The 14,182-nt window shown below is 39.9% G+C and overlaps 1 protein-coding gene across 1 annotated transcript in view; it reads left to right on the forward strand.

Annotated features, from left to right (window-relative positions):
* Positions 1–300: 300 nt before the first annotated feature.
* nol4la (nucleolar protein 4-like a) overlaps positions 301–14,182 on the forward strand; it is a 39,122-nt gene continuing 25,240 nt past the window's right edge. The window contains exon 1 of the mRNA XM_059503721.1: positions 301–1,476. Within this exon, the coding sequence (XP_059359704.1) occupies positions 1,135–1,476 (342 nt within the window). The 5' untranslated portion in view covers positions 301–1,134. The remainder of the gene's footprint in view (positions 1,477–14,182) is intronic.

A 14,182-nucleotide genomic window follows, 5' to 3' on the forward strand; every position in this document is an offset into this window, starting at 1 on the left:
TCATTTTACATGAGCGCAAAAACATCTGAAACATGCTGATGACGTATATGCGGATTATTTCATTCAGTCTAGCGTGTTTCAGTATGTAGCCTACGCAATAGGAATATTTTCACTTTGTTGATTTATAGAAATATAAAGTCATTTTCCCCTTTTGTTTGTATCGGAAATTTTCTCTTTATTGCGACACCAGATACTGCCTACCCGCTTTGTAACCACTGCATCCACGCGCTGCACTGTCTAACGTTACTTCCTGAAAAATAAAGAGACTTGAGATAGGCTACAAAGGAAAACACTTCTTCGTTACGGCTGCTTTTTATTTCATTGTAAGCCACAGAACAGACGTTTCTGTCACAAAACTGACAGTAGCTACGAAATCTTGAAGATTCTGAACGAGAAATGTCAATTTGGGACGGTCTGTAGCGTGGTGGCGGCAGCATTGCACGCGCAGGTCCGATTCAAACAGGTGGAAATAGTGGGACGGTCCTATCGCGTGACGGCGGCTCGTGAAGGAGGTCTGCTTTAACCCGCACAGCGTTTTTTGTTTGAACCAATGCTATTAAATTAATTCATTGAGTCATTTTTGCTGAAAATTCTCGCGCGCGAATGACATCAACAGGATTGTGCCACATCCCGTTTTAGAACGCTGTCTCGCGCCGGTCGTTTGAAAAGTGGGCCGTTAAAATCTGTTACACGCCGAGCTCTGTCACCCCTTCCTTGAGCCAGAAAGGTTGCGTGTGTTTTTTTGTTTTTTACATTTACGGCATCGACCCTCGGGGTTTTTCCCACTTGCTCTGGTCCCCGAGCCGTTTACGCACAGGTGGGAGATACCCGCTTGGTAGGACAGCCCCCTCTCTCAGTTCCTCAGCGGATGATGTGTGCAACTGACATTTGCCGTTGCGGTTTGGGACAGTAGGCGAGGCGTCTCTGCAAACAGGTGTGCGACTGCCCAAAACAGACACGCTTAGTACGACTTTTTTCGCCTTGTTTAGTGGAGGTGGACCTCCAATATCGAGGTCAAAGCGATCATCCTCGTAGCGGGACAGGGAGAGGAGGGGGAGTCTACTGTCGTTATCAGGCTTTGTAGTTGCATTTGATCGTTTCGAAAAGGGGCTTGCGGCTCACAAAGAGGAAGGGATGGCAACTAAGAAACCATGCGCGGATTTAACAAAAAGAAGCCGAAGTCCCGTCGTGCTGGAGGCTGAGATGTTCAGCGAATTTCAGGACTGGTGTCTCCGGACTTATGGAGACTCGGGTAAAACAAAGACCGTGACTCGTCGAAAATACAACAAAATCATGCAGACCCTGCTACAGAACGAGGAGTCGGACGGTGTCTATGTGGACAACAGCCACATCAACGCCAAATTCAAATTCTGGGTGAAGTCCAAAGGCTTTCAGGTCGGCAGCAACATCTTGGGCGAGCACAACAAGAAAGAGTCATCGGGGAAGCCCGTCCTGTACGTCCCTGTCAAGTCTACGGTAAAGTGCTTTTTTTACAGTTGACTATATATGAGTGAATTGTGTGTGTGTGTGTGTGTGTGTGTGTGTGTGTGTGATTGTGAGACTTTAACTCTCAATATGGTTCAGCTGATGCTGGAGCCCTTTCTCAATATGTATCGGGACAGCTCGTTTGATTCCACCTACGTGCAACCCACATTGCTGTGCGCAACTTTTCAATCTTACACCTCGGGTTGACCGAGCATATTTATCCCTCACCCCAACCGGGCAGAACAGTCTTACTCTGAGAGCTGGCTGCCATAGCAACGCCGGTCCCTCTTAGCAATAACGGCGGTGTAGTAATGGTATCTGACGAATTGGTATGACGTTGTCCTGCTGACGGGATCGGGATGTCACAGAAAATCACAACGTGGCCCGTTTTTTTAATCCCAGCAAATCATGATAATATTGATTGAGAGAACGTTATTTTATTCACTTTGCCTTGTTTCACTGGACATTTGAAGGCGGGGGCGCGTGTGTGTGGTGAGCTCGTGTACCCAATTTTTGAGGGATACCGGCGCGCGCACGGAGAGTTTTCCTAAGGGGCTAACGATATGGTGGACGTCAAAATACAGCTATATAGCTCTAAACGAATAGGTATGTTCTGAGGAATGAGTGTTTGGGGGACTTCATCTGCTCTCGTGGACCACTTGAGGGTCTGCTCCTCCTGTGGGCATCTCAGGCACTGACACTCGCGCGCTCGCCGATCAGTGTGTCATTTAACCAACATTCAAGCTGAATAAAAACAGCGTGCTTAGAGCAAGTGTAATGCTCACCTATGTCAACATCGTGCCTCGTACGTTTTTATTCTGGAGAGGGAAAGCAAGCTCTTGCATTGTTCTGCACCGGATGAGGGAGGAGCGGACGGTTGGCACCCGTTGCTCTGGTAACCTACCTGTCCTGCTCTACAATGCTCGCGTTTTTTTCCCCACATCCCAGGACTATGACAGAATCCGTCATTAGAAAGACAGCCAAAGCAAGGGCTCATTTAGAATCAGTTTGATGAACAAGGAATGGACAAAAATTCTGCACCCCGAGGATGAGCGATGTTTAATTTGTGCGACGCATAAAGGTGTTTGGTCACGAAGCTTATTTAAAGACCCGGTCTGGACAGTAATAGTTTTTAATAATAGTTCTTTAGACAGAAATAGTTATCAATACCTGTCATTACAGTGAGTGTTTATTTTTATTTTTAATTTAGCATGTAAAATGACCAGATTTAATGTACTATAAAGGCTGAGATATACATGCAAGTGACTGTTTTCTTGAACACTAGGAGGTCCTCGACTACCACCGGTGCATTATGCCGTTCAGGGTGTCATGAACAGACACCATTTTGAGTATTGCCCTCAAGGGGTCCCACCAACAGACCTTTGTCTGCCATTCAGGAGGGACCAACTCCCCTGAGACTGGCACACCTCAGCCTGAGAAAAATAAGCCCTCAAATGAGAAACAATGGTGACAAGACTGTTTTTAATGAGTATTTTAATATCTGTTCATATCTATTTCACTATTGACATAAAATTCCAGGTGTTTGACTATGGATTTAAAAACACAACAAGGATCAGTAATCATGCCAACGGGAGCCACCAAGTAAGCACTTTGTACAAAAAAAGTATCATTTAACATTTTTTTTTAAATAACCAAAGCTAAATTAACATCAATTAATCCTTGTTAGCAGATAATTGCTATGCAACCATTTGACAGCTCCTAACAGGCATCTCCCAGCGTGCTTTTCATTTAAAAGACTGTTAAGAAGAAATGAGGCAGAACTCTGAACATAGTAACGTCTCCCGCCAGTTAACCCTTCACACAGATATATGGGTTAAACTACCCAAAGGACATCCAGTGAGCCTGTGGCAATTACAGATTCTCTATCCATAAATTGCTCCTGTAATGGATTGAATGTGCAAGTCAAAGATGTGAAACTGAAGTTTATGATTACACATATGTATTACTTGTTTAGAAATACGGCCCTCCCTTCAGCATACATGCACATTTCTCCACCCACCGCTTTCTCTCTCTTTCTCTGACAACGTCTTTATACACTGGGCATTCTTTATCATTATTTAACAGCTCCCTAATGCCGTATTTGTCATTCTGTCTTTCTCTAGAGACTCTGTGCGTCCTAATACACCCTCCTGTCACTGCATGACACATACACATGATACACTACATCTCACAAATGATCTGTCAGTCACACGGATGACTAGTTCTGTCATATGGAAGAGGTTAAATGATCTGTAGCCATAGTGTACAGTGCTGTGAAAAGGTTTTTGCCCGCTTCCGGTTTTATTAAATTTTTTTTGTATGTCACTTCAAGGATTCAGATCAGCAAAAAAAATTAATATTACACAAAGATAATGCAAATAAATACAAATGCAGTTTTTGAATGATGATTTCATTTATTAATGAAGAAAAGCTGTCCAAAACTACCTGGCCCTTAGTGAAAAATTTATTCTGTTAAATCATGGCCTCACTTGCCTCAATTAAGGTCAGTGTTCATGATTCAACAATAAGAATATTCCCAAGACTTTTGGCAAATATTCTGTGGACTGCTGAGACAAAAGTTTTTCTGTCTTTTTTGAGGGTGTGTGTCCTGTTACATCTGGTGTAAAAACCAACACAGCATTTCATAAAAAACATCATACCAACAGTTAAACATGGTGATGGTGGTGTGATGGTCTGGGGCTGCTTTGCAGCTTCAGGACCTGAACAACTTGCCATAATTGATGGAACCATGAATTCTGCACTCTGTCAGAAAATCCTGAAGAATTTCTGGCCATCAGTTTGTGACCTCAAGCTCAAACGCAATTGGATTATGTAGTAGGACAATGTCCCAAATACAACAGCAAGTTCACCTCTGAATAGCTCAAGAAAAAAAAGAAGGTTTTGGAGTGGCCAAGTCAAAGTACAGACTTAAATCCGATGGAGATGCTGTGGCATGACCTTAAACAGTCCCCAGTCATGCTCGAAAACCCTCCAATGTGTCGCTGAATTAAAACAATTCTGCAAAGAAGAGTGGACCAAAATTCCTCCACAGCAATGTGAAAGACTCATTGCCAGTTATCGCAAATGCTTGTTGCTGTAAAGGGTGGAACAACAAGTTATTAGATTTAGGGGGCAGTTACTTTTTCACATAGGGCCAGGCAGATTTGGACAGCTTTTTCCCCTTAACCCATTAAATCCCAAATTTTTCCCAGACATGAAAATATCCAAATGATGTGTCATTAGTAACCCTTTGAAATAATCATTAATTATTTTTTGAAATTATTTTGGAAAAGTGTGTGAAATAATGTGTTTTATGTTTGGTGGGATAATGTGTGTACTGAAATAACATATTTCTGCAGTCATAAAAATGGTTAGATATCTAGAGCTATCTTTTGTTTGATCACATTCTATGGTTACTAGTATGCATTAAAAACTTATGCAACACTGATAGGAACATTGAGATGAAAAAAAAATTCAAAATGTTTACTTTCTTTTTCTTTTAAATATAACATAATATTTTTAGTATTACAACATCATTATTGTAATTTTTTTGTAACATTTAAATTTTTAATTTAGTGCAATATTTTGTCACTGAAACATTTTATTGTAATTTTCACTAGCAACTGCAATTACATTTATATTGTATATCTAAGTTCACTGTTCTCCAACTGGTCACTATTGTGACAGTCAATATGTTTACTCATTCTACGACCACACTCAACAAAACTAAACATATGTGAATGCATATATTTATACTAGACACCCTAAAGATCACGTCTACCAAACATCTTTACAAGCCTTTAGTTTTGGAGCTTTGATGTAGTCATCATCTTCTCAAGGTGCAAACAGGAAAACTGCTCTGGTCATGTGACAATTTGCACTAATCATGTGAAACTGCACATATTTAATTGAGACCTTTTATTTTTTTCCATATTTGCAGGAAGTATTCTAACACATCAGTCTTAGTTTTAGAGCTTTATAATTGAAAACCTTTTTTACATTCACTATTGTGACTGGTGGGATTACAATGAAATCAATATTTCAAAACTGCATTTTGTATTTACTCAGGTTATTTTTTGTAATATAAAAATTAATTTGATGATCTCAAGTGTGACAAATATGCAATATATATATATATATATATATATATATATATATATATATATATATATATATATATATATATATATACATATATATATTATACTTTGCTTAATCATGGTTAAAGCTATTTATTATCTGTTGTTAAAGTATAATTTATTTGTTTTCAGACAGGTTTTTTAAACACTCTCCCCTCTGGTTGTGACTTAAATGAATCCAAGCAGCTGAGGTCACTTTCTTTCATACCCACCCTGCCATGTTCTTAACCAACCAGCATGCCACAAAGTGTCCAAGATCAAGGAAGTGCAACCATTCACAAACTCGAGTGAGATGTTCACATCAGCGTTATTATCTCATCAAAGACTGGAACAGTAGGGGATCCTTCCCAACCTGCTCTACGCAAATTAGACAACAAACAAAGAAAGAACAAACAAAACAGAGAATAATAAGAGGAACAGAGGCAACTGGGGACCCTTTTTTTTTGCAGTAATAGGATACAGAGAAAGTGTGGCATAATATATATGTACTTCCACTTAGCACAATTCTGATCATTTTAATCATGTAAAAGTTCATAAAAAAAGCAGGTTGGGAAGAGGATATTTAAACAAAAAACTGTCATGTTTATGGAGTCAGTTTTATTTTTTTACCCTTTTTTTAACATGTTTAATTCCTGGTTCTACTTTTATTTCCTGCCTCTTTTTTTGTGTCAGAAGACAGATAGTGTACACTGTCATTTATTAGACACTTTCTCCATCTTTTCTCGTCATCGTCAGCAATAAACACAAAATTGACTTCATCCAGGGTGCTCCCTGCCAGCTCCTATCTGAACATTCTCCTCTCCATCTTCCTAGTCTGTAACCAAATGAGAACAGTGTCTTCCTTTTGTGGCAGGGCTGCAGGCTGCCATGGTGTGGGTTGGAGCCCCAGTGCAGTATGGGATGCAGAAGAGTGGCGGTGGGCCTCTCTGGTGCAGCAACACCATGGGTGTGCCAAGTTTCAGTGTGTGGGGGCGAGAGGGAGGGGGACGTGATAGAGCAGGGGCACTTTATCCTGTGTGGTTTTAAAAGTGTTACAATGTCATTGTGGAAGAAAGAGAGAGAAAGAAAAGCAAAAAAGCCACTAATAGCATATAAGTCGATCAGCCCGTGCTATTCTGTCAGCCCTGACTGGGTTCACAGCGCACATATCATTCATAAAGCTATTAAATATGTATTTGTTGTGTCACAGGCCCACTGTAGACTTTGTTTCATGAGAGTGGTGCTCGATTCAGCTGCAGGGCATCACAAGCTCCCTCTGCTCTCTGTCTGTCAAATTCTTTCTTTATATAGCTTTAATATTCTCTCTCTCCCTGTCTCTTGATCTATTTCTGCTCTTTCTCTTTGTTGCTGTCTTTCTAGTGAGGTGGAGTAACTTCATTTATCACCTGATATGTCCTGTGGCTAACACTTGGAGCAAAAACATACTCACATGCAGTCAAACATGAAATGTCATGTTTAGTTGTGACCACAAGTTCACAGGTGTTTAAAATTATAGAAAAAGGATTTTTTTCTGTTGGCAAAATCGGGTCAGTCGTTCATGGTTTTACTAACCAGTTGTTCATGGTTTTAATCACATGATATTATCTGTTTATTCTAAGCGCATTTTTGTCTGCCATTTAAAATTTTTGAGCTTGTTATAGCAGGATTGATTATGATTGGCTGTCAATGTTTTTATCGTTCATCAGCTGGAAAATATCATTCTGAAAGGGATTCCAGCAATATCGTTTCTCTGTGCATTTATTATTATAGCTGTGGTATGGACCCTGCTATACTTTAATATTGATAACGATTTTTAGAACTATATCTTCATCATTATCTTTATAATTATCGTTCTTGGTGGGAACAGGCATTTGTACTGGCTCTATATCACAAAAATGTATCAATTTTATTTTTAATAGCATATTTTATACACTATTATTTGAATGTTTAGTGTCAGTAAGATTTTATTTTTTTAAGAAATTAATATTTCAGCAAGAACACATTCATTTGTTGTTCTTTTGAACTTTTATATAAAATAATCAGTTTATAAAATAATCATATTTTCGCTATTTTCTTTGTTGGTGAATGATGGGGTTGCGTGACGTTGTCCCTGAGAAGTGTGTAAAGGGCGGGTTTTAGTGAAGCGCAGTGGAGCTTCTGGCCCGACGGTGGAAATGCAGTGCTATTTTGGCCTCAGTGCTACAGGTCCGAGGCTATTAGCGCCGCCCGGCCTGTTTTAAGCCCTGGCTCGCACTGGCACGACAGTGAAAAAGTGGCTAATTAGAGACTTAAAAAGATTCAAACTGACTGAACCCAAACATTTGAGTGGTATGCTTATTCTCACCAAGTAATTAATGTTATTAAATATGCATATATGTTAAGGCAATGACTGATCACAATAGTGAGCTTAAAACCTAATATATTATTTATTTAATGTCACTCTGTTCAAGCTATAAATGCTTTTGAAAACAACTTCATAATGTACAAAACATTACTGATTTATGTTCATTGTAATTTTGATAAAGCCTCATTTGGTCACCAATAATTCATAATAGCCCATCAACCTTCCAGAAACTGTCTCACTTTAGCCCTGGTTTATTATTAATTGTTTATTAAAACATTCTTTAAAACACATCCGACATTCTACCGCATTTGCACCAAATGTTGACAATAACATACATACTACAGCTCACTGTAAGACTTCACAAGAGTTCACACTGCTCTCCTAACACACACACTCGTGTTTTCCCTTCATCTATGTCTATTGATTTTCAAAAACTGATGAAGAGTCCAGCGAGATGGAGCATTTTTAAAGATTTTTCTTATTAAGGGGGGAAAGGAGAAGAAAGGATGCTGCAAGATTTTAAGTGAGGGAAATGATTGCTTTCTGTTGCTATGCCAACGGAAACAGAAATATCCTCATTGCTGTGTATGTGTGTGTGGCAGAGGGAAGGTTTAGTCAGTGTTCTGCAGTATGGGCCTATGGCAAGACAACCGTGAGCATATTCTGACTCTGAGCTGGGGGAAATCTCCTGGTCATATGATTGAATGAGACTCACTCATTCAATCATATCTACTGAGGGAAGAGTGAGGTTCTACAAAAGCTGGTGTTTCAGAAAACCCCTGGCATCTTACATCATATTTGTAACTTAATGTGACTTATCTGTCGAGAAGAAGAGTGAATTTTAGGAGAAGTAAAAATGGAAAGAAAAAGAGAAAATTATAAATTTAGCCCTGCCAATATGAAATGTTTGAAGTTGATGATCTTGCACCCATGGTAATACGATAACTAGGTAATAATTTATGCAAAATATGTGTTTTAAGAAAAGCAAAATAGTAGTTACATTACAGATTTGTTGTAAAAACAAGCCATCACAACATATAAATATGCTTTTCTCTAATAATTCTTTGCATTGGAGACAGTGAGGGGGAAAACCGCTTAAGAACTGACCCTTTGTCCAATGCAACATTGCGATCAGCTATTTTCATCATAGTGTGTGTATGTTTGTGTGTGTTTTTTACTGTCTACCCACTTTTGCTCAGAACTCCAGGTCAGCAGAAGGCTGATCTGTGCAGAGAAACACTCTCAAGAGATGCTGTTGTCCGGCCTGCAGGGATCAGGAGACACTGTCCTGAAGGAGTTGCTTCTCCTGGCGACTGATCTCAAAAATACACACACATCCACCCAAATTGCTGTTGACAACAGAACCAGATCCACACTCAAACGCATGAAGAAGAGATGGACTTAAACTGTAGCAAACCGCTTTTCGATTCCATTATTAGCATATCAGTGAAGAAAAAAATCAGGCAAAAATCTCATTATGATAAGTGATTAATTAGCGAGCGTATCTGCAGAGAGCCTTGGAGAAAAAGGGATCTAAACAGACCTTCCCTCGGCTCCCCTCCCCTCCCCACCCCATCAAACCCAAAGACACTCTGCCTCAACAGTGGCCTTTTATCTACCAGTCATTTGCATGAATGCTAACAGTTTTGCATGATGCATTTGCAATAGCAGGTTGCGACATGAAAAGCCCACAGAGCGCACTGTGCTGTGCACACGCAACATACATGACAACCACAATGTCCGCTGACACAATGACTCTCTTTATTGCATATACTTCATTAACACTGACCCAAAAGTCCCTAAATCAGTTCTTTTTCAAAACTTATTCCTGTGATGGCAAAGTTGAATTTTTTAGCTGCCATTACTCCAGTGATTCGCTGATTCAGTGTTTAAGAAACATTTCTTATTATTATCAATGTTGAAAACAGTTGTGCTGCTTAATGTTTTTGTGGAAAACATTACTTTTAAGGATTATTTGAATTAAAAAAATATTTATTAAACCTCAAAAGAACAGTATTAATTTAAAACAGAAACATTTTGTAACATAAATGTATTTACTTTTACTTTTGAATAATATGATGCATACTTGCTGAATAAAATTATTAATAAAAAACTTACTGACCCCAGTAAATGAAGTGGTATTAAGTTAAAAGTTGCTTAATGAAGTCCATCTGTTACATTTAAACAAACCAGCGTCACCTCTTTTTCATTTTGTTTAAAAGTTTGCATTGTAAGCTCAAGAAGCTATCATATCAAAGGACAAAAATGTTACCACGTTACTGTCTACATTTATTTAGAACTGTTCTGATTGTGCTACCACACACACATCCACACACACCACTTGATTGACCCACTTCAGTCTGTCTCTTAGAAGTTAGAAGCCTCCTACTTGAAATGGATGTTTGATTCAGAAGTAGGTGATCTGATCCAGTATTCTCTTTCCCATCTTTTGCACTATTGTCTTTTTGAGCTTTTTGTGTTTCACAAGCAGAATCAGTCCACATGAATGAACCCCTGCATCTGAATCTATAGGAATGTTGGAGGAATGTAAAAACACAGTATGCAAAGTTATGAACATCTATGTGTACATTGTCAGTATGTGTGTGTGTGTGTGTGTGTGCTTGTTTTTGTGTGTACAGCATGTGCTTGTGTGTGTGTGATGAGAAAGGGTCGTGGATGGTGCTGCTCTGGTGTTCCTCCACTCGGCTCCTTCTCTCTGTTGCCATGGAGAGACCGTTCTCCTCTCCCATAGGAGAAGAAATTAACACCATTTTTAACTGGCTCCAGGGCCTCCCCCTACCAAAGAGAAAAAGAGAGAGAGCTCCTAGAAACACACACTGTACACCTACACAGATAACCACACACAGACATGGTCCTGGTACACGCTGCCTCCATGAACAGATCAGGGAGGATGTGTGCAAGTGAATAAAAGCTTTCTCCATTTCTATTCTGGGAGGATGCAGCTTTGGGACAAAAGAGTGTCTCACTCCATCTCCCCCTCCTCATATTCACCCTCCCTACCCTCTATGCCACTCTCTCCCTCACTCACTCTCTCTCTCCTTTGTAATTAACTGCTGCAGTCTCTCATTAGCGTTGTGATCCTGTCCGGTTGTCTCACTGTCTGCACCCCCCTCCCCATCACACAATTACACCATGACACCAGGGTCACGTGACCCACCAGACACCTCAGAGCATGAACAGAGCATGTTTATACCCACATGCAAACAAGTGTTTTATTTCTTGTGGTTTGGGCTTATGCAGGGCCGTAACCACAATAGCTTGAGGTCTTCAGATTAGCGGTCGATCGATGTGGGTTTTGGAATGACTGATTGTTTATCTTTTATTTATATTATAAGATTTACTTTGGCATTCATGGCTAGTACAGAGAGCAGACGGGAAGTAAAGTGGGAGAGAGGGAGGACGGGACTACAAGACAGGACTCGAACCTCGCCATGTGATGAACGTTTTATTATGGATGGATGCACTTTATTTGACTTCTTTTGGACTGATGAAAAAAAAAACACCCTCCCACTGCCGCTATAACGCTTGGAAGAGCAAGAACAATTTTTTCATATAACTCTGATTGGATTTGTCTGAAAGAAGTCATGTACATCTAATTTTAAATTTTTGGTGAACTAACCCTTTAAATAAGAAAAAGGGATGGAAATCAATTGGATTGTGAAGAGCAAGAATGAATGCAAGTTCTAAAATAGTGCATATATTGTAGCTTGACATTATCTAGTAGCTTGCATGGCCTGCAGTTACACAACAATGTTCTGCTTGACAACCGAAAATAAAAAAACTGCATATCAGACATACAAAAAAATATTTTTAGGGGAGCATGATCAAGGCCAGAGCTTTATAGTGACAGACAAATGCAGATGACAGTTAATGATCAGTTGTGTCTGGATAATGTGGGTGCAGGGAGTCCGTTGGAGCTGCGCCCATAGTTGGAGCTGAAATCATCCGTCACACCCTGTCAGAGAGAGAGAGGGGAGAAAAAATGAGTGGCTGAATGAGAGGGAGGGTAAGGAATGAGGAAAGGGTGAAGGGAGAGAGAGAAAAGCGAAATAAGGATTTAATGGAAGAGCATGGCGAACTTAGTGGAAGAGTGGAGGTGGAGAGAGTGGGTCTGTGGATTGAAAAGAGAAGAGTAAAGGAAAAGAGGGATTACACTTCATATTTCCTTGACCTTCATGCACAAAGATTCCCACGCAGCTCCCCTGCCCCGTAACTCTCTTCAAAATCCTTCACCTCCCGCTGAGAGAATGGGTCTCAATGATTTGTAGGTTCGTACCTTCTGCTGGCCTCAGAGGGTGGGGATGGTACTTTAAAAGGTGACCTGTTATCAGATTTGCAGCAGGCTGATCTGAATCGCCTGCATTGTTGAAACAGTTCCTCTCTAACACTCATGCCCACACACACACACACATTTCTGGCTCTTCCACTGTAATACAAATATTTCCCCCATTTTCCCTCAAGCACTATATCCCTGTAATGTGTTATGGCAGCTTTAACAAACAAAGCAATTCATAAATATACTGCTGGATATTAAGTGTCTAGGTGTCTGATAGCAGACAACACTCAGTTTGTTCTCAATGTAATAAAATTAGCAATGTTTGCTAAGGCTAGCAGCACTGTCTCTCGTCATATGGGTGGTTTAGAAATAACATTCAGCACGTAAGTCACCCTGCACCGTTTGTGCTGTGGTCATGAATGATAACTCAAAATTTGTGGTTTTTGCAGAAGAGGTGCAATATTACTTTTTTAAGGAATCTTCCATTTTTCCATGGCAGAGGATAAAAAGGGTGAGAAACAAATCCAGTAAACTTACACTGAAGGCAATTTCCTAGCAATAGCACTAAGAGCCACTCTAAAAGACTAAAAACTCTAAGAGCACCCTAGCAACCTCCTAGCAACACACTAAAAACCACTCATAACAAGAAAAAGCAAGTACCACTCAATTTACTTCAGAAAATATAATAAAAATTATTCTTTACCCCACGAGACACTGTGATCCAAAGACCGTAGCTGCGTTTCAATTACCCTTCAAATTGCACAAATTAAAATCGCAAATTGAAAATAAACCTACTAGAAACACATCAATTTCGAAAAAACTCCTATATATCACAGAAAAGTTTTAAGTGATTTTTTTTTTGCATTTACAGGTCACCTGACATATATAAAAATCACATGATCATTCTTTAATGTAACCTCAAAGAAACACCTCATATGTGGCCATTCTCAAATATAAGGGGCTTTCCTTGGTATTGATGTTTTGATGAATAATCCTTTATTTACACTGCACAGGTCTACAGCACATTATGGCTCTGACACGGCCACTCTAGTCATACCAGCTGCGTAAGAATCCCAGAAGCAGCTCTCTCCGATGCTTTGCTAAAGATACACGAATACGTCTCCTTTGATAAAAATAATGGCTAGTGCGGTGACTGCAATATATGTAAACTTACCACCATCCATTCCCGTGACTTATTACGAGAGGAAAGAAATATGTTTTAGTCACATAACATCGCATAATGGAAATGCTATTATTTTACAATAGTTTTTTATCGACATTTATAAAATATGGCAAAAGTTAAGTGGAGACACATCTTGTGTTTGTTCATTCACATTGTTTAAGTTCATCATTGTTTTAGTTTATCTAAATTCTGATAAAGCTTGTGTGTTTGGCAGGAGTGAGGAAAAGTCTAGATCAATGTGGTGACATTACAGTAATGTTCCACTGATCATTCAAGTTATCGAGTGTTTTATTTTTTTAGGAAGCATCTTAGAAATATGGTTATCTAACGTGTCCTGTTTGGTTCCATAATGCTTATGTTCAGTGACGTTGCTCTAGTTTATTCGGTCTTCTGTACCTTTTTCACTGTAAATATTTGCTAATGCTTCTATTCTCCATCGGCCCATGCATACGTGCGTGTGTGTGTGTGTGAGTGTGACCCAGCTGCCTCCGTTCTCTTGCCCCCTCCCTTCACTGCCCCTGTGTGTGTATGACTGTTCAGAGACTCTCTGTCTGTGTGTGTGTGTGTGTGACTGCCAGAGGGGGTGGGGGGTCGGGTGGCCGCTTGCCGAATCAGCCCCTCCAGTCTCCTAGCAACAGAGCTGTTTGGAGCGGGACGGGTGAGAGAGGAAAAGAAAGAGAGAAAAACGGAGAGAAAGAGAATAGGAGGGATAGAGAAGAGGAGAGGGGGATTGAAAAAAATGCCACATCTGGAAA

Source organism: Carassius carassius, chromosome 21, assembly GCF_963082965.1.
Source record: "Carassius carassius chromosome 21, fCarCar2.1, whole genome shotgun sequence".
Taxonomy (NCBI): domain Eukaryota; kingdom Metazoa; phylum Chordata; class Actinopteri; order Cypriniformes; family Cyprinidae; genus Carassius; species Carassius carassius.